The sequence below is a fragment of the Athalia rosae genome, chromosome 2, assembly GCF_917208135.1.
Source record: "Athalia rosae chromosome 2, iyAthRosa1.1, whole genome shotgun sequence".
Classification (NCBI taxonomy): Eukaryota; Metazoa; Arthropoda; class Insecta; order Hymenoptera; family Athaliidae; genus Athalia; species Athalia rosae.
The window spans coordinates 21,071,052-21,094,056 of record NC_064027.1 but is presented as its reverse complement, the minus strand read 5'-3'; the positions used below and the strand labels follow the sequence as shown (position 1 = coordinate 21,094,056).

Genomic DNA, 23,005 nt, shown 5'->3' with positions numbered 1-23,005 from the left:
CAACGAGGAGATCTACATTTCATAAATACTGTCTGAAATACCAAGACGCAATATACACAGAACATATAATTATGCTTTATTTGATAAAATGCAAAATGTAAAGATAATATTGTGTAAGGAAATACATGAATCTTGATACTATAAAGACTAGATGAAGGAAGAAATTATGTTTGTACAATTATTAAAATAACTAAGTTTATAGGTGATAGCATTTATATATAGTCAAAATAGGTTGAATTATAAAAATTGTTTGGTAACATGATTCATAACATCTCTCGACTAATGGCGAATGAGATTCTACTTTAAATGATTTTGGGTCCGCCTGAAACTTGACCTTGTTGACATTGAATAAAACTAGAACTAAAATTTTTATCAACAAATTATCACCATAACAGTAAATAAAACGAAATGAGGAGTATGCACGGTATTTGGAATGGTTGACGATTAGATGCTGAATTATCGACAGCGTACGTTATTTGAATACTTTGACTATCTATAGATGTGCATTTTCCTACCAGTAAAAATTATTTTCATAGGTAACACGTTAGAACGTAGGTTGTACATCTATCATTATTCATTGCAATAGCTATTTGTGTATATATTAGTACGAATTCATTGACACATATTTTTTTTACAACAAAATTTAAATGAAATTTTCCCAAAACTCGCCTCGCCGTGCTCATGCAGGGCGAACAAATTCTTATTAATTTTACTGCCATTTTACAGGCTGTTCAACGTCTTCCTGAGACGTGGCACACTTTCATGGCACTGATTCAAAGCCACAAAGACACATGGGCGAAAAAAAATCGATGGAATATTTCATTTTCTAGAAGGCAAATAGAGAACAGTTAAAAAATAGAACACCTTATTTTCATCTAGGTGTTTCCAGGTGGCAAAATCACGACTCACGATTGAATATCAAAATACATGTGTAGTTTTTGGTGGCGATCGACCACCTTTTCTTGGATAATATAACGTTACCGAGTACTATAAATAATGGTAGTTATTGAAAAATTTATGCAGCAATTTTTTTTACGAGACAGTAATACGGGCGTTACTGTGTGCGTATGAATTTAATGCATAGAAATGCATATGGAGTAGGTGAAACAAAGTTGTTCTCGTTGAGGGAATTCATTCGTTTTCTAAATGCAATTACCAATAGACTATTGGTACAATAATTTTGTGTCCCCAACAATTATAAATCTACTCCCATCTACCGGGTGAGTTTATGTCTGTGTGTATTGAACATTTAAAGGTGTAAGTATTTTGTATAAGTGTATATATCTTTGTGTATATATATTTGTATAGTATATAATATAGAGTTATGTTTGTTCAATATATATTCTGGCATAAATTTTCATTCAATAAGTGTAATATCTAAAGGTTCCTCGTCTTAATTTCTTCATGCGGCGTGAACTGACTGAAATTTGAAGAAATTATTTTTTAAACTTGTCTCTTTCTATTCGTCAGCAGACTAGCTTTCACTTACCTTTGCAATGTCCACTCCAGTCATCTGCTTGACGAGCTCTGGTACCCGGGCGACGATGTTCAGTACCTCGGAAGTGAGTTTTTCTGCTCCAACTGTACCATTGCCGCTGGAAACCATGGTTATTTTTTTCGCCTGTGACAAGGGTGCAGCTACTTCAGCAGCGACCTGTTGAAAAAATCATTGTTTTAAGCATCGATGGCGAAGGTTCTGATCGATCAGGGTTTGAAAATTGATTAAATACCCTTGGTAGAGTTTCAAGCATCATATCTATCATGGCTGCACTCTTGTACTCTCCCCAAGCATCTGCTTTCTTTGCCATCTGTTCAGCTTCAGCTTTAGCTTTAGCTTCTATGGCAAAGGCTTCGGCATCTCCTCTGATTCTTATGGCCTCAGCTTCGGCTTCAGCTTCCATTATTAGACGCAATCGGTTTGCTTCAGCCATCTTTTCCAATCTGAAAATAAGAATAGTCAGTTTTGGTCCAAAAATACGGGATGATGCGATAGGAGTTACCTGTATTTTTCAGCATCTGCCGGACGACGGACTGTAGCATCCAATTCGCGTTCACGACGCGTCATTTCTTGTTCCTGTACAGCAATTTCTTGAGTACGTTCGACAACCTTGACTTGCATTTGTTCCTCCATTATCCGCTGCTTTGTCTTAGCTGCTTGAAGTTCGTAAGCCATCTCCGCTTCAGCTTTCTAAATTTTTCCCAAATAAACAAACGAATATGTGAAAGCAAGTTTAATCAACAAAAATATACGAATTGTAGTTTGAAAGAGATCAACAATACCTTAGTTTGCACTTCGGCGTCATAAGCAGCTTTTTTGAGTTCAAAATCTCGCTGTGCCTTGGCAATTTCAGTGTCATTTAAGAAGCGGGAAGCCATACGTTGTTCTTCAGCAATAGCTTCACGGATTTGTGCATCTTTGCGAGCCTCCGCTTCGCCGATTCTGGCATCCCTTTTGACTTCTGCAGTACGTGCCATACCAAGAGCTTTGAGGTAGCCCTATAATAAACATGTGATAATTTGTTACGTAGGAAAGTGAAGAAATATCAGATTTATACAACATAAAAAAATTAGCCATTGGCTCAGAGAACACACAATATAGTTGTTAAAAAGCATATGAAATTAAATAATGACAACGTCGAAATATTTCATCATGCAAAGTTCACAAGCTAACTAGGAAATAGCCAATGTTTTTACCTCACGGATGCAAAAAAACTAATGAAACTTTCTTCATAATTCTAAATTTTCATCAACAAATTATAGACGTTCATTATTTCTAGCTGAAGACGACTTTCGTAAATAATGTAATAAAATGTAAACACAAATGCCGTTCGAATATCAAATGAAGGGGAAAATAAATGGTACGAAATAAAAAAAATTAATAATGATAATTTAGTGGTGCGCAATAAATCAGAACTTTTAACCTAGTGACGGAAAAAAAACTTCGAACATACCTTTGCCCCCTGTAAGTAGCATAACAAAAATTTGATGAATATATTTATACCAACTGAGGTTGCTATGCTATTTATGTTAGTATACCGAGCACATCGTAGATTTAAAATCAAGGGAATATTAACAATGGCTGTGTCCTATAAGCCATGGTGAAATTCGAAATACATATTCATTCATAGCTCATGTGAGGGAAATGGAAAATTATTTTTAACATACTGCTAACTTCATTGCACCTAGGAAAAGTTAACTCTCAATCTATTGACATAGAGAGCAATTGAAAGTATTTATGCCATCGGGTTGTTTTGGAGGTTTTTTTTTTCTTTTTTTTTCAATAGTAATCATAGAATATCAAGCAAAAGTTCACTGGATAGCTCTCATTAGCATTAGTCGAATAAAAATATGTTTAAAAATGAATCGTCACTACCAGAATAAATAGGTACTATGAAGCAAATGTAAAAATATAGATAACAGTATTCAATATGGATAGTATTCTATAAAATATGGTATGCGTGAGACGTAGGTAATAAGGAATGTATGCAGTCTGCACATTTAATTCATTACATCACTACACGAATCAACTTTCTATGGATATACCTATAGATAATCGAACATACTCCAATGATCAAACGAAATTTTTTTAAATAACATACCTCTTCATCTCGAATATCCTTTAGAGTATAGGATACGACGGTGATTCCCATGTTGACGAGATCACTGCTTGCAACCTCGAATACTTCTTTGCTGAACTTCTTACGGTCTTTGTAAATTTCCTGAAAATATTAAGGAAATTCGTTTCAAAGGGGTTGTTGCAATGGAACGAAAATTTATGGTCAAAGATAGCTAAAATTACCAGAATTCTTTCGCAATTGACGCAAATGGAAATGTTTTTGACACATAGAGGAATTTATTAAAAATTTTGATCGACGGAATCAAGATCTATTGATACTATGGCACTTGACATACCTCGACAGTCATACTGCCCATAATTGCCCGCTGGTGACCCTCCAACGTGACTAATGCAATGTTGTGAATTTCGGCTTCACTTTTTCCAAGAAATTGTTCGCAAGCTGTTGATAACATCTCTTCATTCTGGCCCTGGATCTTGACCTTGTTAAAAATATGGGACATTATTAAAGATCGTCTAAGTTGAGTTATATTTGATTATTCAAAGTTTATGTCATTTCAGAGAAGTTTTCACTATCATTTATTGCACACATTTTATCATTAAAAATTGATGAATACCTGAGCGATTCCTGTAACAGATATCGGTACTCCCTGGCAAGTGTAAACAGTGGGGCTCTCAACCTGGAGAGTCATTGTGTTCAAAGATATTCTGGAAAATCGAAAAACCGATAGTATTTATGAATGTAATAAGAGGCAGCAAAGAATTAGGTGAAGGACATTCAACTTTTCATCTCACTTTTGTACTTGCTGCACAATTGGCCAAACAAATACCCTTCCACCAGGTACCAGCAATGGTTTGCTGTAGCAGCATCCTGAAATTTTAGAATTCCTAATGATTTCCAGCTCAGTCTAGAAGGTTGCGGTCAATCATACATAGAGTTTATCTTTTGTGTACTCTGGCTCTGAACTATGTACCAATAAATTATTTAACATGTTCAGTCAAACAAAAAATAATTTTACGAACACCGGATTTTCTACACGCTCAATTATAGCCAAATTGTACGATTATTGAAATCAATGGGTTGATTCTATACAAGGTCAAACGGATAACATCAGATAGAACGATACAATATTCCTTAGTTAAAATCAAATTAAGGCGTTATTCGCGGTGACGTCGCTATTAATTGCAGACGAATAATTGCTGTAGATTAGGCATAATAGAATTACTTCACGCTTATAATTGATGCGGTCTTCAAATATGGCTTCAAAAATTTGGATAAAATCATCTGCATAATTTAATAAAATGTATGATTGAAAATCAATCAGAATTTATCGTTTAATAATTTTATTTTGTATAGATACAAAAATTAGACTCCATTTGGGTGTCCATATTACATAACAGCGTCAAAAGAATGTCAAACTATTAATTCGCAGGTACCGCGACGACGCGTGAGAGAGGATTGAATAAAATTGATTCGACTGATCGTTTACCTGAAACAACGAGAGCTTCGTTTGGACCACACGTAACAAATCCGCAGCTCATCTTGTGGAATTCCTAGTACGAAATACCACTATTAACACGTTAACACTTGTAGAGATTAAAGGAAAAGCGTCGGCAGATCAACAATACCCCGTCTTGTATTTCGTTGCAACTAAACTCTGACTAAAGATTTGGAAAGACGGTCAACAAGTATCGCGAGTTTACGCCCTCTCAAAACGCGGTGACCGGTTGTGGGAACTAGTAGACTACTTGCAATGTGAATTCAGATCTATTTCGTTGCTATTTCTACCTCTACGACGATATTAGGCTTTAGGTGGAAGAAATCGATCGAAAATTATAGCAAAATACAATATTTTTACCCGATTCGATAATTACTCCGATGCAACGTGCTAACAAATAAAATAAAAGGTTATCTCGAACGAAATCCAAATCTGACATATTGATTGACAAGTACTAGCATTCGATCAGCGAACGGGGCGTTCGGCGGTTACATTTGAAGATTTGAATTTGAACTAATTATTTCAGGAAGTTTCAAAAAACTACACACATTCACTCCGGTAATAATATAACGCTAAAATATAAGGAATAGTCTAATTAAGAATCACCTTTCACACATGTGATATCTGCCTTACCTCACGACGTGAAATATATTTGACCTCAGTGATAGGAATCGATTAATTATTTTTTAAATTAAATTTAGCAACGATGAGAGTCGTAAAAATTGTAAGCAATGTATTGTGTCAACGTGTACATTTTTATGGTTTGCATTCAAAAATAGTTCGAAGAAAATTACAATAATTTCTTTCATAAAATATCATAAATTTTGAAAACTGTAAAATCTCATTGTCAGGTTCTGTAGTACCGAAGCAGAGGAGACTCTAATCTTTTGTTTTGTTTATATTGCTAGTAAACTAGGGGTCTTCTACGACCCTCAACTACCACAAACCCCCCAAAACCGCTTACCAAAAATGCCGCGGCTGACTGTCTTTAATCTTCAGAAATCTTCAGTTTGAGCGACAGCGAAAGTCGTGATAATCATTGCCATGTCCGTTCTGCGTCGCTATGTATAACCGTTCCCTTAATTATGGTTAAATTCGAGTAGAAAATAATAGGCGTTAATTTATCTGATGTGATGAATTGTTTTTTTTTTCATCGCGTACCTGAATTATAAGTTCGTTTATCTAAAGTGTTAGCATCATAACGAATGACGTGGATTTAGGTTAGGTTAGAATCGTAGTTGGCGGATGTGAACGGATCATTAAACCGACAAAGATTACGTTATTTATTAGTAATCGGTAGTGAAGATGTTCGAAATAACGGATACACAAAGTGAGTAAGAGTTTGAAGAAAGTTTTCATAAATGTCGAGAATAGTTCTGTGACCACTGCTGTGCTCAATCCATATGAAATTGTAGAGGTCGGCTTGAAAAATATTGACAGGTTGTTGATTGTTGTGTGTTTCAGAAATTGGAGTTGGTCTTGCTGGATTTGGGATAGCATTTTTATTTCTCGGAGTTCTCCTTCTATTTGACAAGGGTCTTCTCGCTATCGGAAACGTGAGTTGCACAATCTTTACGATCGGATTATAGTATCCCAGGTTATGAATATTTACTCGGTCGTTTGCAGTGGTGGCGAATAATTATCAATCATAGATGTGAATTGAACTCGTTCAACTGGTTTACAGCTCCTGTTCATCTCTGGTCTTGGCTGTGTGATCGGACCCCTCAGAACTTTGAATTTCTTCTTCCAACGGCACAAATTAAAAGGCAGCGCTGCATTTTTGGGCGGAGTATTAGTTGTCCTTTTAGGATGGCCCCTTGTGGGTATGATCATTGAAACATACGGTTTCATTATTCTTTTTAGGTGAGAAAATTACTTGCTGCATTAATCTATGAAATATCGTAATTGGTGCCTATTCTGACCATCCGAGAAATTCATTTTTACAGTGGATTTTTGCCAGTCGCAATCAACTTCCTCCGGAGAGTGCCAATTCTTGGAACTTTTTTAAATATGCCAGGTATAAGCCGTGTGCTGGATCTGCTGGCGGGGGACACAAATAGAACTACAGTATGACCTTTTGAGGGCTATTTTGAAATACTTTCATTCAACCACTGTAAATATATGTTACACAACAACCCTATTCGTTTCTATCACGCTCCGCTTTGTCATTCCAACATACATAGTTAGGCAACACTTTTCTATCGATTAGTAGATGTTATGTATTTCATACAGTACTTCAGCTACGAAGTACAACGGTCTTGACTAAATTAATTAATTGACTAAGCATTAAATTTTTGAAATTGGTACATTCCTGTTTTCATGATTTCATTATTCAACATGTTTGAGCCAAAGAAATGAAATCGATCGAACAAAAACGGTTGTGGAAGTACAATTCTTTCGAAAAATTACAATTCATGCTTACCCAGGACATGACATTTAGAAAATTAGCAATAAACTAACGTCAGATCATTCAAAAGTGGTAGGGGGAGGGGCGGGGATGAATTAGGTGTTTCAATTATGTTGCGAATGCAAGCAGTAACGCATTGTTCATTATTCATCACCAGTCAATAAATAGAAATCATCATCCATCATCCGTTGTAAAATTATTGTTTAAATAATGAAGAATTTTGTGGGATTTATTAATGTACGTACGTATGATAACTTAAATATAGTCCGCTGTAAGAATTGTATCTATTATTTTTTGTAATATTGTTTCAGGAATCGTAAGGTTACTGCAAAAAATCTCTATAATCCAACCTACATGTCAGCTAGTTGAATTTGTGGTAACAAAATTTTCACAAAGTATGCCTATCTTTTTGTTATGATTTCTGCCTCCAATGAAAAATTTCAGCTGAAAATAGTTTATTTTCTAATTTTACATTATTCACATTCATGCTACCGATTAACTCCCACCTGAAGCAAACAGTCGGTGTGACGACATAGCACGTGAATCATGACGTCTAAAAAACTAACGTAAAGCGTTATAATAATAACAATACCATGCTCCAGATGACGTCAGACCGAGTATTTCCTCCACGTGGCAATGCTACAGTGGGTTTTAAACGATGCACGCATGTAGATAGATTCCAGATAGTAACGTGGACGCCCATTACTTTCCCGCCTCTTCTTGACCCTGACCTGTAGTTTTAGCCAAACGTGATATGATAAATCGGGAATCTAAGGAATTTTGATAATCTCCTCCCATTGAATTTCGGTTATCAGACAGTGATTGGGAAGGATAAGTAGTGGGTACGGGTAAGAGATTTGAGATTAGAAGTAGCGGACAAAGTTTGTCTGTTTCATTTGAGTTTTATTGAGTTGCTGCATACATCCCAACATGAACAGAGTAGATGCATACATATAAAGTTAACGTTTATCTTACATGGAGTCGTCTGTCGCGTGAAATTAAATTATTTTTTTTTTTCCAATGGCAGATTATTACTGATATCATCGTATGATCAATCCTGTTTTATTCAATTACCATTATTTAATAATTATCTACAATGGGCCGAGGATAAGGGCGGGGGGCGGCCCTGGTCTACGCGCCCCGCCGTCGCCGACATCGTAAACCTTTGGACGCGCGTCCCTCTCGTATCTTGATCGAATGTTTTCGCGCCTAAGCTAGTTCCCTGACCGTCATCCAATCTTGCCTATCGTGTATTTAGAGGGTTCGAATCCGAATCCTTATTCTTTCACTTTTCCCTCTGATTCCTCATACAACATACCTATGCCTCTTGTTTTACAATAATTACCTCTAAGTTTATTACCTATATTATTCGATTTTCACCAATTTCACAAATACCTATTCAAAGCAAGATAACTCGCCACCAAAGAATGCCGAACTCGGCAAGGAATCAAGCAACTTATATTCTATCTCTAGAACGTACGTTCGCCAAAATTCTCGCATTTTCCCTGTGACACCCGTGTAATCGGAGTGAAAAAAAATAATATATATACCTGCGACGGTGGTCGGCTAACCTCGTTACTCTTTCTTTATCCGTTTGGCAAAGGTTATTTGTGAAATTGTCGACTATGCGATTTCTATCCGGCCGCCACCTGTAGCAGGCCAGGCAGTGTGACGATGGATGCTGTGTGGGTAGTTGCGTTAATATACTGGATGGTGGAGAGGACAAGGTGATATTGGGTTTGACGTAGCCTTGCTGATTTACAGTAGATTTTTGATCTCGTCGTAGAGTACGAGTACTAGGGCACCACCGGTACCACGGAGAACGTTGGAGAATGCTCCCTTGAAGAAGGCGTTGCCACCTTCGGTCTTGTAGATGGTGGACCAGCAGTGGGCGGTGCTCTTGTAGAGGATCTCAGCCTTGGCACGTCCGGACTGCATCATCATACGCCTACGTACGGTGTCGAAGGGGTAGGAGACGATACCGGCAACGGTGGTTACGCACTGCGCGATACCCCACGATACGAGGAATGGAGTCTTCTTGGGGTCGGGGAGCATGCCACGGGCGGTGTCGTAGAAACCGAAGTACGCCGCACGGTAGATTATGATACCCTGAACGGATACCCCGAAACCACGGTAAAGACCGCCGAGACCGTCAGCCTTGAAGATCTTGGTCAGACAGTTTCCAAGTCCGGTGAACTCCCGACTGCCTCCAGCTTTGCCGACATCAGCGGCCAACCTGTCGAACGATCGTCATAAAATGTCGGAATATCGTCGATTCAAGCGCGCCCGCGAACCGTAGATTCTATTCGCTCGAATTGAGGGAACCGATTCCGCTAAAATGTCGATTATGGTCTCGCTAATGAACCCCCCTGGCCAGAAATTCGCTTTTCAAGCATTGCGTAAACTTGAAACTTAAAAATTTCGGGGATCGAGTCAGCAGTTGATTTGTTCACCGCTGACAAGGCGTTAGTTTGATATTTTCATTTTTCATTTTCTCATCACGTTCCTATCAATAAACGGTGCAGGATATTCGAAAATCTCGAACAAATTTGACAAAAAAAAAAAAAAAAAAAAGAAATGTATTCAGTTTTTCCGAATTTTGCCGACACCAAAGGTGCAAGGGTTCGTTGACTTTATCGCGGCTGAAGATCAGAATTCATTGATAATTTACACATCGGAACGTCCCCCTCCCTAATCTTCATTAATCGTAACCAGCCCCGGCTAGTTTTGTACAGTGTTTGTAACGAGTGCCGAGAAACGTGACCCTGAGTGAGTAAGCCAATTGGTGCAGAAGTTTATTGGGATTGAAGGCCAGCCAAAACCCTCAACGAGATTACCGCTACAGTCAGTCAAACAAAGTGCCAACAACGATAAGATAAAGTCGTAACGTAATTTCTACGATTTTGAGGAGACGGTAGCGCAATTCGCGTCCATCAAATCTGGCTGGCGTATGGATATCTGAATGGACTAGTTTCAAAATAACGTAGGGCACGCTTTGTTCGTAATTTCCCTCAACTTTTAGACCCAAAACTCCAAGGTTTTCACCCTTATCTTTCAATGTCATTTACTCTGGCCCGATAGCTCGAAACTTCCTCATTTTTTTGCCAGCAAATTCGCGAGTGTTGAGAATTTTCAATTTCGAAATCGTTGGAAGATGGAATACAAAATGAAGGTTCTCACCTAGTTCTGGCAAAATCTAGGGGGTAGACAAAACAGAGGGAGGTCGCTCCAGCTGCACCACCGGATGCGAGGTTACCGGCGAAGTAACGCCAGAATTGGGTGTGCTTGTCGACACCGCCGAGGAACACCTGCTTGTACTTGTCCTTGAAGGCGAAGTTCAGGGCTTGGGTTGGGAAGTAACGGATCACGTTGGCGAAGTTACCACGCCAGAAACTGAGGAATCCTTGTTCACGTGGGATGCGGACGAAGCAATCGATCATACCTGAAAAACGGGCAACGTGCTTTCGATTAAAATCCCTGTACTTTCTTTACGACGAATCCATCGTCTCTTACGAGAAACGAGGTTTGCCGATTACGCAATTCGGTCAACTTATAAATAACTCTTGACACCTCTGCGGAAATCGAGGGCTTTTCCACGGCCGTGTCAAACTCGAGCAGATTCTGTCACCGAGAATTTTCCGATAACTATAGCGTTGCGATGTATTGATCGTCGCACGCTTCGATGCGAATGAATGGTCAAAGTTTTCTCACTTTTTCATACATGAAATTTCATTCTTTTCATTTCAACAGAGACAATTACGGCATTACGTTTTTCCTGTAACAGAGAACGTCCCGAATTCGCGTGTCCATTGCCGGTGAATCCTATATTTTATTTTTCAATATGGCGGACACGAGGCAGCGTCGGTCTGACAAGTTCTTTGCCAGAGACAAACGAAGACCGTTGAAACGAGTAGCTCAAAGGGGATGACGTTCGAATTCCCGGAGGCAGATAACAGCGCCGATAAGATGCATAGGCCGGTTGCATTCTCCGTCCGATAAAAGTATCGGGCTTCGGGGTTCGCTCGATGACCATTGTTCAGCCATTTTAGCGCGAGTTGATACCGTCATCGATTGGCAAAAGGTTCCGTTCTTCACAGGGTGAGGCGGGGGCGCCGCCATCTGGCAAATCCACGCGCCGCCACCGCTGCTACTGCTTATCGACCCATTAACCAAGCGTTTCGTCTACCCCACGACGACCTGACTTTAAAAAGTTATGTAAGCGCCGAAACCATACCGTGCGTTACATAAACCAAGACCAAGTCTGCCCGCGTCGCGAAGGTACGAAATGTAACTAGGTCGCGATTATTCCTAGCCCATTTGCAACGACTCGTTGTTGCATAACGGAATTCAACCTCGTGCTTTTTCACCCTCGATTCCAAACATGAGACTATCGGGCGTCCTTCTGTCACTTGTTTCTACCGTTTTTCACTGATTGCAAGAACGGAGGAGAGTAGCGTGGATGAACTTACCCTTGTAACGTTGGTCGGCAGCGATTTGCTTGGAGATGTGCTGGACCTGAAGCAGAAGCTTGACACGCTCGATGGGAGCAACCGCGGTCTTCGAGATAGCGGCGGCGACACCACCAGCGATAAAATCCTTGGCAAAAGCCACGGGGTCCGCGAGACCAGACATGATTGTGTGTTGGGTGTGAAACGGGTTGACCAGAGGAAGAGGAGAGACTGACTCCTATAACGGACGCGCGCCGGACGACGAGTGAGCGAGGCAAAGCTTTTCCTTCAGATCCGACCTCTGCTAAGAATAGCTGCGCAGGTCACGTGAGTTACTTTGCGCATGTACAGTCAATCGCAAGATCGAATCGACGACCCTTCACCTCGAAAGATTGAGGTATTCTATGAATTTCAAAGCTCACCTTCGTTACCATCCGTCTTCGGTATGCACGTATTTATCGTCTGATATAACGTTGCGACCCTACGGAAAACTTTCGCGATGCACACCTTGTTCTTCAAATGTTCCGCTCGAACAGAGATTTACGTCACTTCCGTTGTTTCCACCAATTATATTCTGGGTCATGGCGCCTGGCCCTCGGTGGCCCGGTCACAGAATCTGCCATTCTGGATTCCGGGCGATCGGTCGCAGTTCTGTCTTTACCAGGTAACTACGTTATTCGCTGACTCTCATCAAGATTGGTGAAAATATCTTCTTCCGCACCTAATCTGAGTCATGACGGAGACGATTGCCTAGCCGATGGGGAAAATTATACGAATCGAATTGGTCGCCGAAGACATGGCTGTAGATTTGACTAGGTTTCATTTCCCAGCGGCACCCCATCATTTGTTCGTTACGTGCGCGTGGCCTTAGCACAAAAAATTACTCCATTGTTTATTTCTACCCTAACCGAGCCTCTGATCGACGCCTGCCAAGAGGCAAGATTCTTCACTAGTTTTAGGACTAGGTCATAGGAAGGTGTCTCAAGGTCAATCAATTAGGCAAGGAGGTCAGAAGAACGAAACTAAACTGATTGCGTAACCCCAGTGACTCTGGGCCCGCTGCCAGTGCCGGAACAACCGTCAAAGTTCAATGGAGCAACCAAGATCCAAAGTCGACTATATTTAAGCACCTTGACGCTGGGACAACAATTTCAGAGCTGCTGGGATGCACTAGCGTTTTCGAAAAAGAAGATGACGATTTATTTCTTTACCGCCCTCACACTACTTTGCCAAAAACTATCCAGTGACGTGAAGATTCAATTACCTTTTCTCATAATCTAGATTATCATAATTCGGGAAAACGTATTCCACACGCTTGAAATGCTCTGCCAATCGGTGTAAGCGTATACAATGTTTCATATTTAGTACGACCTTCCAACAAAGAGTTGTATTACCTATATTCTATAGCACAGCTATTTCTGTCCACTACATTGATAGAAATCGATTGCAGTACTGAGATTCTTTTCATTCACTACGTCATTTTATAAAAAGCTACAGTATGACAATCGATAATTTGTGGTATGCCAATTATTCCCTGTAATATATCGTACAGGTATACACAGTGAAGTTGTAAGTCTTCAATCTTGTTATGTAATACTCATAAGCTGCGAATTTATCCATCAGCTGACTACAGAGGATTTTATTTGAAGGATAAACAGTCCATGGAATCAATTGAGACTTTAGGAATCAAATCGCAAATAAGATTTTCCATTTTTATTCTCAGAAAATCTGCTCTTGAATTATTCAATCTAATTAGAAACTGTTACCGTTGAATTCTACGGTCAATGAATTCTCGTTCATTCTCGATTGCAGAATGCAGTGGGAATATGCTTGGAGGCACCTGAAAATATTTACATATTTTTACAGTTGTCAAACCGTACCGTCTTGAATTCAGAACGTTCAGAACGGCTTGATTTTTTAAACTTTTTCCTCGTTCTAGAATAAAGTACAGATAGGGAGTCATACAAATTGTAGAATGCCGCGTTGTTGTTTTTGAACACCTCGGAACAAGGGATGGTGGAACACTTTGGAACAGAACCGATTAGAAGTCGGTTGTCAAAAGTCAAAACGTCAGAAATATATAATAATTCGTTTTACGAATAGTGAATACGGTGCCAAGGTAATAACAGGTGATCTTTGTTTACAGTGTGATTTGGTGTCGATAATAATTTGTGCCTGTGAGATTTGAATTCTCAAAATTTTCCCCGAACTCTAGTTGACAATCGAGGTTATGTCGGTAGTTCGATTTTCCTTATTAACAACGCAGTTATTCGATTATGTTTATAATTTTTTCACTTGTCAAGTATCGTGAGTCATCACACTTGCGCTTTATATTAGTTTATTTGTCGTGAACAATGAGAACGATAATTTTTGTTCTTGATATTTTTTCGTGTCCGGGTTGCTTTTATTGTTATTTACCTTAATCATCGAATTGTTTAGGCCTTTGTTATTACATATTTCATGAGCCGTTTGTCAACTCAAGTGTCGAAAATTATCCGGCCTGAACGTTTGTAGATCATGGATAACTCGGACCATATATCGGGGTGGTGGTGATTCCAGAATTTCTGTGATTTGTTTTAAAAGTTTTTTTCATGTCATAGCAATGGTCTGAGAACACGGTTCAGTGAAGATGTTGCCTGAAGGAGAGGCAAATGTTGAAGATATGACAGAAGGTTCGAGAATTTAACTGAAAGTTTTTCTAATCTGATCAGTATTTGATCTTGGTAGTGTGAATTATTTTTCATCGTAGGTATGAATTTTACAGGGGGAGAAAATCAACCTACTACTGGAGACGAGATTCAAACCGGTGAGTTGAAGTATATATTTTCTTCTCAGACGTATTAGCTTCCTCCACTTGATGGATGAGTTTGAATTTTGTTTTTACACTTTGCCCGTATCGTCTAATCGAATAGGTTCCTTCGCATTCCAAATATTTCTCCGAAATGAATTGAATGAATAATTGCACAATGCTAGATCTGTAATGTGTTAGGCTTTACGTTTGGTGTAATTAAGTTAAAGAATTATCTGGGCATCTATTACGATACGAAGCAGGGCTTCATTTCTGGTTTGGTTTCATCATTTTTCCTCTAGTGCTGCTCTTGCTATTCTGTTTACAAACTTGACCCACCTGCTTATGTGCGTACCTGGAAACTTGAGTGAACGTTTCCTTTTATCGGGATTAGTTTGACCTTCTGTTCAACATTTTGTGTTAAAAATCAAAGGCTTCAACATGCTCTGTCTCCAAAGTTTCGGCAAACAATACTGTTTGATAATTTTATCCTTCCTGTATCATAATGAATATTAGTTTATTTCAATAACATATTGTTAGATGTTATCAAAATTCGAAGTATGACTAGTATTGCTTGATCTATTAAAAGTTTTATTCCGGCACAGCTCAAGATTCGTTGTTATCTTTTCCCCTCTAAATTTTACAGAAGCAACAGAACCAGTGACAGTGCAAGGTGGAATATTACAAGATGGTTTAACCGAAATTATACCCCAGACAATTGCTGGAACGAATCAGGATGTTATCACGATTCACGGTTCTAGTCAAGGAGAAAGTAGCGATGCTGCTAGTATTCATACTGCTAGTACTTCTGTTTCCGGAAATGGTATATATCTCACTGTATTTTGCAATCAATAGATACAATCAAATTATTCACCAACTTCCTAATCTTTGATTTTTTTATGTCTCTTGAAGAATCAACTTCGAGTAGAGTGAGTGCAGTCACGGTAGTATTACCTTGGGGTGCCCAAAAAGAAACAGTAAGACCACAGCAAATAGGAGACATGGACATGCGACCTGGGGAGTATGTGATGAGAACACTGTTTGCAGATTTTACTATGCAGGCTGAAAAGAAAATGGAAGCAGTGATGACAGAGCCGCAGGTATTTTTTCTTGAAGTTTATTGCTGTTTCGTATTTCACATTTTTACTTTTGAATAGGAGAAGTCTCTGTCAAAAGTTTTACAAAGAGGAGAAGATCCACAATTTGATCAATTACTCTCAGCTTTTGGCTCGGTTGCCGAGCATTGCCTTCCATCTATATTGCGAGCACTTTTTAACTGGTATGAGCGCCAGCTTGTCGATCATGGAACTGAGCAGAAAAAACCAACAGCTGGAAAAGAAGATCAGAGAGGAAAAAGGTACATCTATTTTATGCTATATCCGTTGACGAGACCCTTCTTCACAATGATTTCCGTTATTGCAGCATTATGTACACCATAGTATCAGGAAGTGTGGAAACTGTAGAAAGAAGTGAAGCTGATTTATTGCAAGAGCGGAGAGATCTAGCTGTGGAATTCATTTTCTGTTTAATGCTCATCGAAGTTCTTCGTCAACTTCCCTTCCATCCAGGTCACGAAGATCTTGTATCCCATATTGAGCACATTGCTTTCAAGCATTTTAAATACAGAGAGGGGTGAGTCCATTATATCAAATAATTCTAAAGTTATCATCAGTTTCCGAGAGTGGAGGAATGTACACATTTAATTGTTGTGATTTAGGATACAAAATGAACCAAATGCTGCTAATATCCATATAATAGCTGATTTGTACGCTGAGGTGATAGGAGTATTAGCTCAATCTAGATTTATGTCTGTGAGAAAACGTTTTATGGTCGACTTGAAAGAGCTACGTGCCAAAGAACCTGGAACACACACCACGCAAAGTATCATCTCTCTTCTTATGGGAATGAAGTTCTTCAGAGTCAAGGTAACAGATTGTTATGATCAACTACAAAGTAAACGTTTTGTGAAAGTTTTAATTAACTGTTTGATTATAATTTTTTTGCTTCTTTAATTCAGATGGTTCCAATCGAGGAGTTTGAAGCATCCTTTCAATTTATGCAAGAATGTGCTCAGTACTTCTTGGAAGTGAAAGATAAAGACGTGAAACATGCCCTTGCTGGATTATTTGTTGAAATTTTGGTCCCAGTCGCGGCGGTAAGTTCCAATTACCTGTGTTCGTTATTTCTTTATTTCACAAGGTTTATGTATAGAATGATTTTTTTACAGGCCGTTAAGAACGAGGTTAATGTTCCATGTTTGAAAAATTTCGTGGAAATGTTGTATTCCACAACCCTAGACATGTGTACCAAATCCAAACATCGTTTGGCTTTGTTTCCTCTCGTTACCTGTTTGCTTTGCGTTAGTCAGAAGACATTTTTTCTCCAGAACTGGCATTACTTTCTCGCCATGTGTCTCTCGCATCTAAAGAATCGAGATCCAAAAATGTGCAGGGTTGCACTGGGTGAGTCAGTCTTGAATAATTGAATTGCAGAGAAATAATTTTGCTTTTTTATTCGTGCTCATGTTGTAACATTTCACAATATTTCAGAGGCATTATATCGTTTACTGTGGGTATACATGATTCGCATAAAATGTGAAAGTAATTCAGCTACGCAAAGTAGACTTCAAAGTATAGTTCACTCTCTATTTCCAAAAGGATCGAAAGCAGTAGTTCCTCGTGATACCCCGTTGAACATATTTGTCAAGATAATACAGTTCATCGCTCAAGAGAGACTGGATTTTGCCATGAGAGAAATTGTGTTTGACCTGTTGTCTGTTGGTCGCCCTATAAAAATAATTCTAACACCGGAGCGAATGAGTATTGGTTTGAGAGCTTTCCTTGTAGTTGCTGATAGTCTTCAGCAGAAAGAGGGAGAACCTCCAATGCCCCGCACTATGGGTGTATTACCCAGTGGCAATACGATGCGAGTTAAAAAGACGTTCCTAAACAAGGTATGGCCCCTGCTTCTAAGTTAGTGCGTGAGATTTCCTCATTTTGAATCATCAAATTATCTAAATTTTTGTTGTCATTTTTGTCAGATGTTAACAGAGGACACAGCCAGGAGTATTGGTATGTCCTCGTACTTTCCATATGTGAGACGTGTCTTTGTGGATATTTTGCGGGCACTAGACGTGCATTATGGGCGACCACTCATGATGACCAGTACCCAGAATGTAAATAAAGAGCCTGATGAAATGATAACTGGAGAAAGAAAGCCTAGAATTGATTTATTCAGAACATGTGTGGCTGCGGTCCCTCGACTTATTCCCGATGGCATGACTGGCGCTGAATTAGTTGACTTACTCGCACGACTAACTGTTCATATGGATGAAGAGCTACGAGGCTTGGCCTATCAAAGTCTACAGACGCTGGTCCTTGATTTTCCTGATTGGAGACAAGATGTTATCCTTGGTGAGATCGGTTAACATGTGACAGATTCTTAATTGAAAAGATGTATAAAAACTGGACTCATCGATGTTGATCCACTTTTCAGGATTCACACAATTTCTTGCCAGGGACGTGCAGGATACTTTTCCGCAGTTAGTAGACAACGGCTTGAGAATGTTGTTGCAACTATTAACGAGTTGGAAAAATGCCTTGTTCAGCCCAAGTGTAAGAGCTAAGGATCAGCCTGCAGAAACGATGAGGACTTCTGTTCGTGCTGAAGTTCAAACCAAAAAAAGTGAATCTACACAGGTTTGTTGTTACCATTATTCTACCATGAATTGTTGAGAAATACCTGAGACGCATGAAGTTTCATAAATACAATCGAATATTTTTCTTCCAGAAAATCGAGTCTGGGTCCAGCGTTTTTCATTTAGTTGAAGGATTTGCTTTGGTCATGCTGTGCAATTGTAGATTGTATCCCCGTAGATTGGCCGTTCACATACTCCGTGAAGTCAAGCTGCTCTTAAAGACCCTAGGTCAGGCTGCCAGTTTTCTGAGTTACTTATTGTACTTAAAATTTTGTCTAAAGTAATTCCCTTCCTCCGTAGGTGGTCTCGATGACGATCAACCTGTAATAGATGTAGTAGATGCTTGCTGTCCTGCCGTATTAGAAAAATGTTATCACATGCTTCCCCCTGGAGAAAAGGCTGCGGCAACATCAACGTCAAATGTAGATCTGCAATGGATTGCCGATAGAAGTACCTGTGTGTGGACTGCAGGTAGATTACTGATCAACTCCATCTTGTTTGTTTCAGACTTTTAATTAATGCTTATGATTCTCTTTAGGGTTCCATGATGAAAATAACACCAAAAGCTCTTCAACTCTGAATCTTAATGGTGCTGATCCGTGGAGCAGCTGTTTGTTTGCTTTCCTCGAAAGAGACCGAGTGCTTACTTTGTGTCCCAATGCAGTGGCTCATTCGTGGCCTATTGTATTCACAAGGATAAACTCGTTATTCACGGTCGTTGATCCGACGTAAGTTTCGTAAAAATTTTCATAATTACAAACACGTTTGTTACTTCAGTTTTAGAAGCTTAATGTAGGTTTATGTATGTGATTTCTGTTTTTCTCCAGGCCAGTTAACGATAACAGAGCGTCACTGTTGCGAAGTTCAACCGCTGTCAGGAAACCTGTGAATGAAAGGGATGTTTATATGCATGTCTGGAAGAATTATTTGACATTTGGCTACAGAGTTGTGCCTCCGATACCTAGTCCAATTGTACGATGCGCCAGCCCAGATCTGAGCTTAAGGTAAGACACGTTCACTTTACGCAGCAGACCTGAACCTAGTAATTCGCGTACATCAGAGCAAGTAGCATTAGAAGCATAGTGTAAAACAGTAATCTTTGGTGAAAAAGCATTAGAATTCAACGGATAATTAGCATTTGATACTCTGAAATCATCCTATTTATTAGGGATCTAAATTGGCTAGGATTCACTTATTTATCCATCGAAAATTTTGATGTTTCATTATCTAGATTAGAATTCCAGTGGATCAGTTTAATTACCAATGTATGCTTCAATCTAAGTTTGCCATATATACTTTTGGTATAGAATTGATTTATAATTGTTCATGGTTGTACTCGGTGTTGGATTATGTCTGCTTATGTCTTTGTGTTATCAAGCCTATTTGTGAATCACATAATTGAACGCTTCGTACATACGATACGAATGGCGTTCAAATCTCAAAATATCCGTATGTCCTTATCAAGAGCACAGAGTTCAGGTAAAGCCTTGAGAATTGAATAATCACGCCATTCCCAAACCCCACTGTGCTCATAGCTCAGAGTATGACAAGCAGATCCTTAAAATTCTTATTCACAAACGGTAGTCTTTTCCATTTATCCTCATTCACTGCTGTTTTCCCTTACGACGTGGGCACTGTTCTTGAAAATAGAATTTATTTTGAGAGCCGTGAGTACTGTTTAGTCATCCGCTTATAGCTTTCTCATTCTGTGTGTCTCCTGTTGGTTGATTGGGTAGAGTAGTTGTCAAGAGTAATAATCTCTGATATAAGGAGCATTGGTGGTACTGTATTGCATACTCTAGTGGTCAGCAAACGGTGGAGTTTGGTGTGTTATGCATGAGTAAGGAGTTGAGTCAGAGCCTGGAGAACCTCGGCGGGGCGCAGACCCTGCCGAGCCGCTTCTCTGTCCCTTCCATATCCGGCATCTACACGAGGCATAAGCGGACCAGGTGAGCCATTAATTGTTGCGACCAGTATCGCTGCAAAGTCAGCATTCAATTGGAGTGATATTTGTTGGATGGTAGGAATCTAGAATCAGATATGAAAATTTATTACAATCAAATCGCATGACTTTACAAAGCACATGTAGCTCTAAAATTATAATGTGCTGTATATTCATACTAGTGAATCAGTTTGTCGCGTATGATTGATACAACATAATGACTTGATGGCGTTAGTTTCGATATCTTAATTGTCAAAAATACATAGAGTTTCTTGTCGCAGCTCATCGCCTGACAGTCTCTCTGCCGAGCGAGGCGATAATAAATCTCCTGGAGCAAATGCCAGCCCAGCAGCACTCTATAAACTTACAGTACCCTTACTTCGAGTCGAAGCTATGGATGTCAGAGATGCTGCTGTTCAAGCGATTGGAAAAGTCAATCCTGATGCTTTAAAGTAAGTAATGACAACTGTTGAGTTAGTTACGATCTGTTTCGATGTATTATACCACGATTCCCTTCGATAGAGATTTGATGGAGGAACTGGTGCCCTATATTCGTGAAGCTGTAGATAGAAAACAAGAAAATATGAGGAGAAGACGACGACGAGATGCTCTGAGGCTGCAACTCGTCAGAGTATTAGAATTGATTGCAGAATACGGGACATTTGGAATTTGGTAAACGAATTATAATCATAGCAAAAAAATCACCTTCGATTCGCAATATATCCGGATCTACAGATTTTTTATACTCGTTACTTATCACTGATTTCAGTCCTTCGGTTTTGGATCGTGAAACGCAATCTTTACATCCAACCTTTGTAGAATACATGGATGGCGCACGTTTGTATTTAGAGAACGAAACGGACAAGGAGGCTCCGGCAGTCCGAGATATTAAGCTACATTTCTGCAATTTTATTAGAAAAATGATAAAGAGCTTTTCACGTAAGGAACCATGTGCTATGAAAGTACACCCTGATTTTTCAGCACTTATCACAATCACGAAGTTTCTCTGACCGATACTTTCCGGCTTTCAGTTGAAACCTGTCACACGCTTTTGAAAAGAGATCTCCGCAGCAATTTATTTACATTATTTGCTACATGGGCTGGGCCTTATGGAAGACCATTAACCTGTAGTTCCACTGCTCATGAAGAGGAGAAGTTTTGTTCCGAACTCCAGCTCTCAGCGCTACAAGCAATGAGTGGATTATTATGCTGTGGACCTTGTTTTAATCCCCAAACATTATCGGAGGAAGGAGCGATATTGTATCAGTGGCTCGATTTGCTGCTGGCCAGCAAAGATGAAAAGGTAACTGCAAAGCTGCGCTTGTCTGTTGTTTTCAAGGTTTACTTGAAAGAAATTTTTATTCAAGTCGGTGTTACATTCCTATTACAGATCTACGCTTTGGCTCGTGAAACGGTCGTTTTACTTTTGGAAGGAAATCCAGACATTGGAGCTCTTCTCGACTGGGTTGTAGATCGTTGTTACACCGGTGCCCCGCAAGTTGCAGATGGATGCTTTCTGGCTCTCGCCACTATCTTTAGCGCAAGGTAAGACATTTGAACTGTGTCAATTATTCGTCATCGGAACCTCAGAATATTTAGAGAATAGTCTTGCGTCTGTCGAAGCAACTGCTGTTGATATATCAATTGCATTTGAGATGCAAATCGGGGAAGTCCACGCCCCGGTATCACCCGGAATTTGCAGTAAGGAGAAAGGTTGGAATCTTGGTAGAAAAATTAAGTTCAGTTAAATTTTCTAATCGGAATTCATATTCGATTCAGGCTGGTACGTTGCGGAACGGTTAATTACTGTTGGAGTTTCGATGTTCTCCGCTAACTATATGATACCAATTAGTAATCTTTTTTTTTTTGCGAAAAAGCGGTATATTTTGGGAAATCCTCACATCGTTATGCAGTACAGTTGGCATCATCTGCAAATCGGAAGCGCACACGCGAATTTCGTTGAGCAACAGTCGTAAAATGAATGACATGCCTACATCTCATTTCAAGTAAAGGGTTCTGAATGTTGCTCATCCCGTAAATCAAAACTTATCCAAATTGGGTAATTTGAAATTCGATTGTAATTGTTATCCGAATGGTGCTTCTTTCTCAATAGAGTTAGTGGTCGATAACAAGCCTGAAATTGAATCAAATAGTTGATTTGCACAGTTTTTGAAAATGCCCATGCGCAGCGGAGTTTAAATTTTGTAGCTGACATTATTAGCAGGACGTAGCTGACTGATCATTGTTCGCTTTACGAATGACTAATTGGATTACCAGATTTTGCTACAATTTGCGAGAATTATACACCGTACCGAGCGGCTAGCTGAATATTGATGTACCAGCGAGTAGGGGCGAACACCCGCAGTTTAATCATTTCCAAATTCCTATCCACGCGGATAGACAATATCTCTATTAAAGTTACCGACTGCTCGGATGCTGGGGTTACTGGGGTTACTGGGGTTATCAGGGGTTATTGTTCTTACCTCCACATATGGCTTAAGTCGAATAGTATCCACTTTGAAGTTTCCATGCAGATCGAATAAAGTTTTAGGTGAAAAGTCACGAGAAATTTTACGTGGAGAGTAAATCTTGGAAGACCAAAGTTTTATTCGCCAACACCATTAAAAATTAAGAACAATCTTACGCTTTA

General features: G+C 39.4%; 4 protein-coding genes across 10 annotated transcripts in view; 2 read left to right on the top strand and 2 right to left on the bottom strand.

Annotated features, from left to right (window-relative positions):
- Window positions 1-53: 53 nt before the first annotated feature.
- On the bottom strand, window positions 54-5,316 carry LOC105689394 (flotillin-1). 2 transcript variants are annotated; one of them, XM_012406379.3, is made up of 11 exons: window positions 5,065-5,316; window positions 4,370-4,445; window positions 4,192-4,282; window positions 3,913-4,056; window positions 3,600-3,719; window positions 2,952-2,960; window positions 2,281-2,496; window positions 2,001-2,188; window positions 1,731-1,941; window positions 1,490-1,654; window positions 54-1,420 (listed from the first exon to the last, which is right to left on the bottom strand). In XM_012406379.3, exons 1-11 carry the CDS (start codon window positions 5,114-5,116, stop codon window positions 1,403-1,405), a joined length of 1,290 nt encoding a protein of 429 aa, XP_012261802.1. In that variant the 5' UTR covers window positions 5,117-5,316; the 3' UTR covers window positions 54-1,402. The 2 variants fall into 2 exon arrangements, with proteins under 2 accessions (XP_012261802.1, XP_012261803.1); XM_012406380.3 differs by lacking the exon at window positions 2,952-2,960 and having other exon boundaries at window positions 5,065-5,293.
- A 441-nt stretch (window positions 5,317-5,757) lies between these two features.
- LOC105689424 (vesicle transport protein GOT1B) lies at window positions 5,758-7,878 on the top strand. Its single transcript, XM_012406423.3, has 5 exons — window positions 5,758-6,403; window positions 6,538-6,629; window positions 6,758-6,936; window positions 7,020-7,140; window positions 7,792-7,878. The coding sequence occupies exons 1-5, from the start codon at window positions 6,379-6,381 to the stop codon at window positions 7,798-7,800; spliced, it is 426 nt and encodes a 141-aa protein (XP_012261846.1). The 5' UTR covers window positions 5,758-6,378; the 3' UTR covers window positions 7,801-7,878.
- A 488-nt stretch (window positions 7,879-8,366) lies between these two features.
- LOC105689423 (ADP,ATP carrier protein 2) lies at window positions 8,367-12,205 on the bottom strand. The gene is made up of 3 exons (XM_012406422.3): window positions 11,950-12,205; window positions 10,661-10,922; window positions 8,367-9,716 (listed from the first exon to the last, which is right to left on the bottom strand). The coding sequence occupies exons 1-3, from the start codon at window positions 12,110-12,112 to the stop codon at window positions 9,239-9,241; spliced, it is 903 nt and encodes a 300-aa protein (XP_012261845.1). The 5' UTR covers window positions 12,113-12,205; the 3' UTR covers window positions 8,367-9,238.
- Window positions 12,206-13,862: 1,657 nt separating this feature from the next.
- The window catches only part of LOC105689393 (protein furry), a 45,409-nt gene continuing 36,266 nt past the window's right edge, over window positions 13,863-23,005 (top strand). For 2 of the 6 annotated variants that reach the window (XM_020854316.2, XM_048651350.1), the window contains exons 1-23: window positions 13,895-14,047; window positions 14,529-14,600; window positions 14,678-14,734; window positions 15,363-15,539; window positions 15,629-15,816; window positions 15,874-16,073; window positions 16,139-16,348; window positions 16,434-16,641; window positions 16,734-16,871; window positions 16,944-17,178; window positions 17,266-17,669; window positions 17,757-18,129; window positions 18,212-18,414; window positions 18,506-18,641; window positions 18,714-18,884; window positions 18,952-19,141; window positions 19,241-19,417; window positions 20,216-20,362; window positions 20,637-20,807; window positions 20,878-21,027; window positions 21,125-21,294; window positions 21,387-21,658; window positions 21,746-21,900. In XM_020854316.2, coding sequence (XP_020709975.2) covers window positions 14,558-14,600; window positions 14,678-14,734; window positions 15,363-15,539; window positions 15,629-15,816; window positions 15,874-16,073; window positions 16,139-16,348; window positions 16,434-16,641; window positions 16,734-16,871; window positions 16,944-17,178; window positions 17,266-17,669; window positions 17,757-18,129; window positions 18,212-18,414; window positions 18,506-18,641; window positions 18,714-18,884; window positions 18,952-19,141; window positions 19,241-19,417; window positions 20,216-20,362; window positions 20,637-20,807; window positions 20,878-21,027; window positions 21,125-21,294; window positions 21,387-21,658; window positions 21,746-21,900 — 4,175 coding nt within the window. In that variant the 5' untranslated portion in view covers window positions 13,895-14,047; window positions 14,529-14,557. Of the gene's footprint in view, window positions 14,048-14,528; window positions 14,601-14,677; window positions 14,735-15,362; window positions 15,540-15,628; window positions 15,817-15,873; window positions 16,074-16,138; window positions 16,349-16,433; window positions 16,642-16,733; window positions 16,872-16,943; window positions 17,179-17,265; window positions 17,670-17,756; window positions 18,130-18,211; window positions 18,415-18,505; window positions 18,642-18,713; window positions 18,885-18,951; window positions 19,142-19,240; window positions 19,418-20,215; window positions 20,363-20,636; window positions 20,808-20,877; window positions 21,028-21,124; window positions 21,295-21,386; window positions 21,659-21,745; window positions 21,901-23,005 lie in introns of all 6 variants that reach the window. The other 4 variants (XM_048651353.1, XM_048651349.1, XM_048651348.1 and 1 more) reach the window with 4 other exon arrangements.

Coding starts and splice junctions, on each gene's coding strand:
- LOC105689394 (XM_012406379.3), bottom strand. CDS start 5,116: ATGAGCTGCGGATTTGTTACGTGTGGTCCAAACGAAGCTCTCGTTGTT. Junction 4,283..4,369: donor ATTGTGCAGCAAGTACAAAA/GTGAGATGAAAA, acceptor TCGATTTTCCAG/AATATCTTTGAACACAATGA. Junction 3,720..3,912: donor TGGGCAGTATGACTGTCGAG/GTATGTCAAGTG, acceptor TAATATTTTCAG/GAAATTTACAAAGACCGTAA.
- LOC105689424 (XM_012406423.3), top strand. CDS start 6,379: ATGTTCGAAATAACGGATACACAAA. Junction 6,404..6,537: donor CGAAATAACGGATACACAAA/GTGAGTAAGAGT, acceptor TGTGTGTTTCAG/AAATTGGAGTTGGTCTTGCT. Junction 6,937..7,019: donor GGTTTCATTATTCTTTTTAG/GTGAGAAAATTA, acceptor TCATTTTTACAG/TGGATTTTTGCCAGTCGCAA.
- LOC105689423 (XM_012406422.3), bottom strand. CDS start 12,112: ATGTCTGGTCTCGCGGACCCCGTGGCTTTTGCCAAGGATTTTATCGCT. Junction 10,923..11,949: donor TGCCGACCAACGTTACAAGG/GTAAGTTCATCC, acceptor CCCGTTTTTCAG/GTATGATCGATTGCTTCGTC. Junction 9,717..10,660: donor CTAGATTTTGCCAGAACTAG/GTGAGAACCTTC, acceptor ATCGTTCGACAG/GTTGGCCGCTGATGTCGGCA.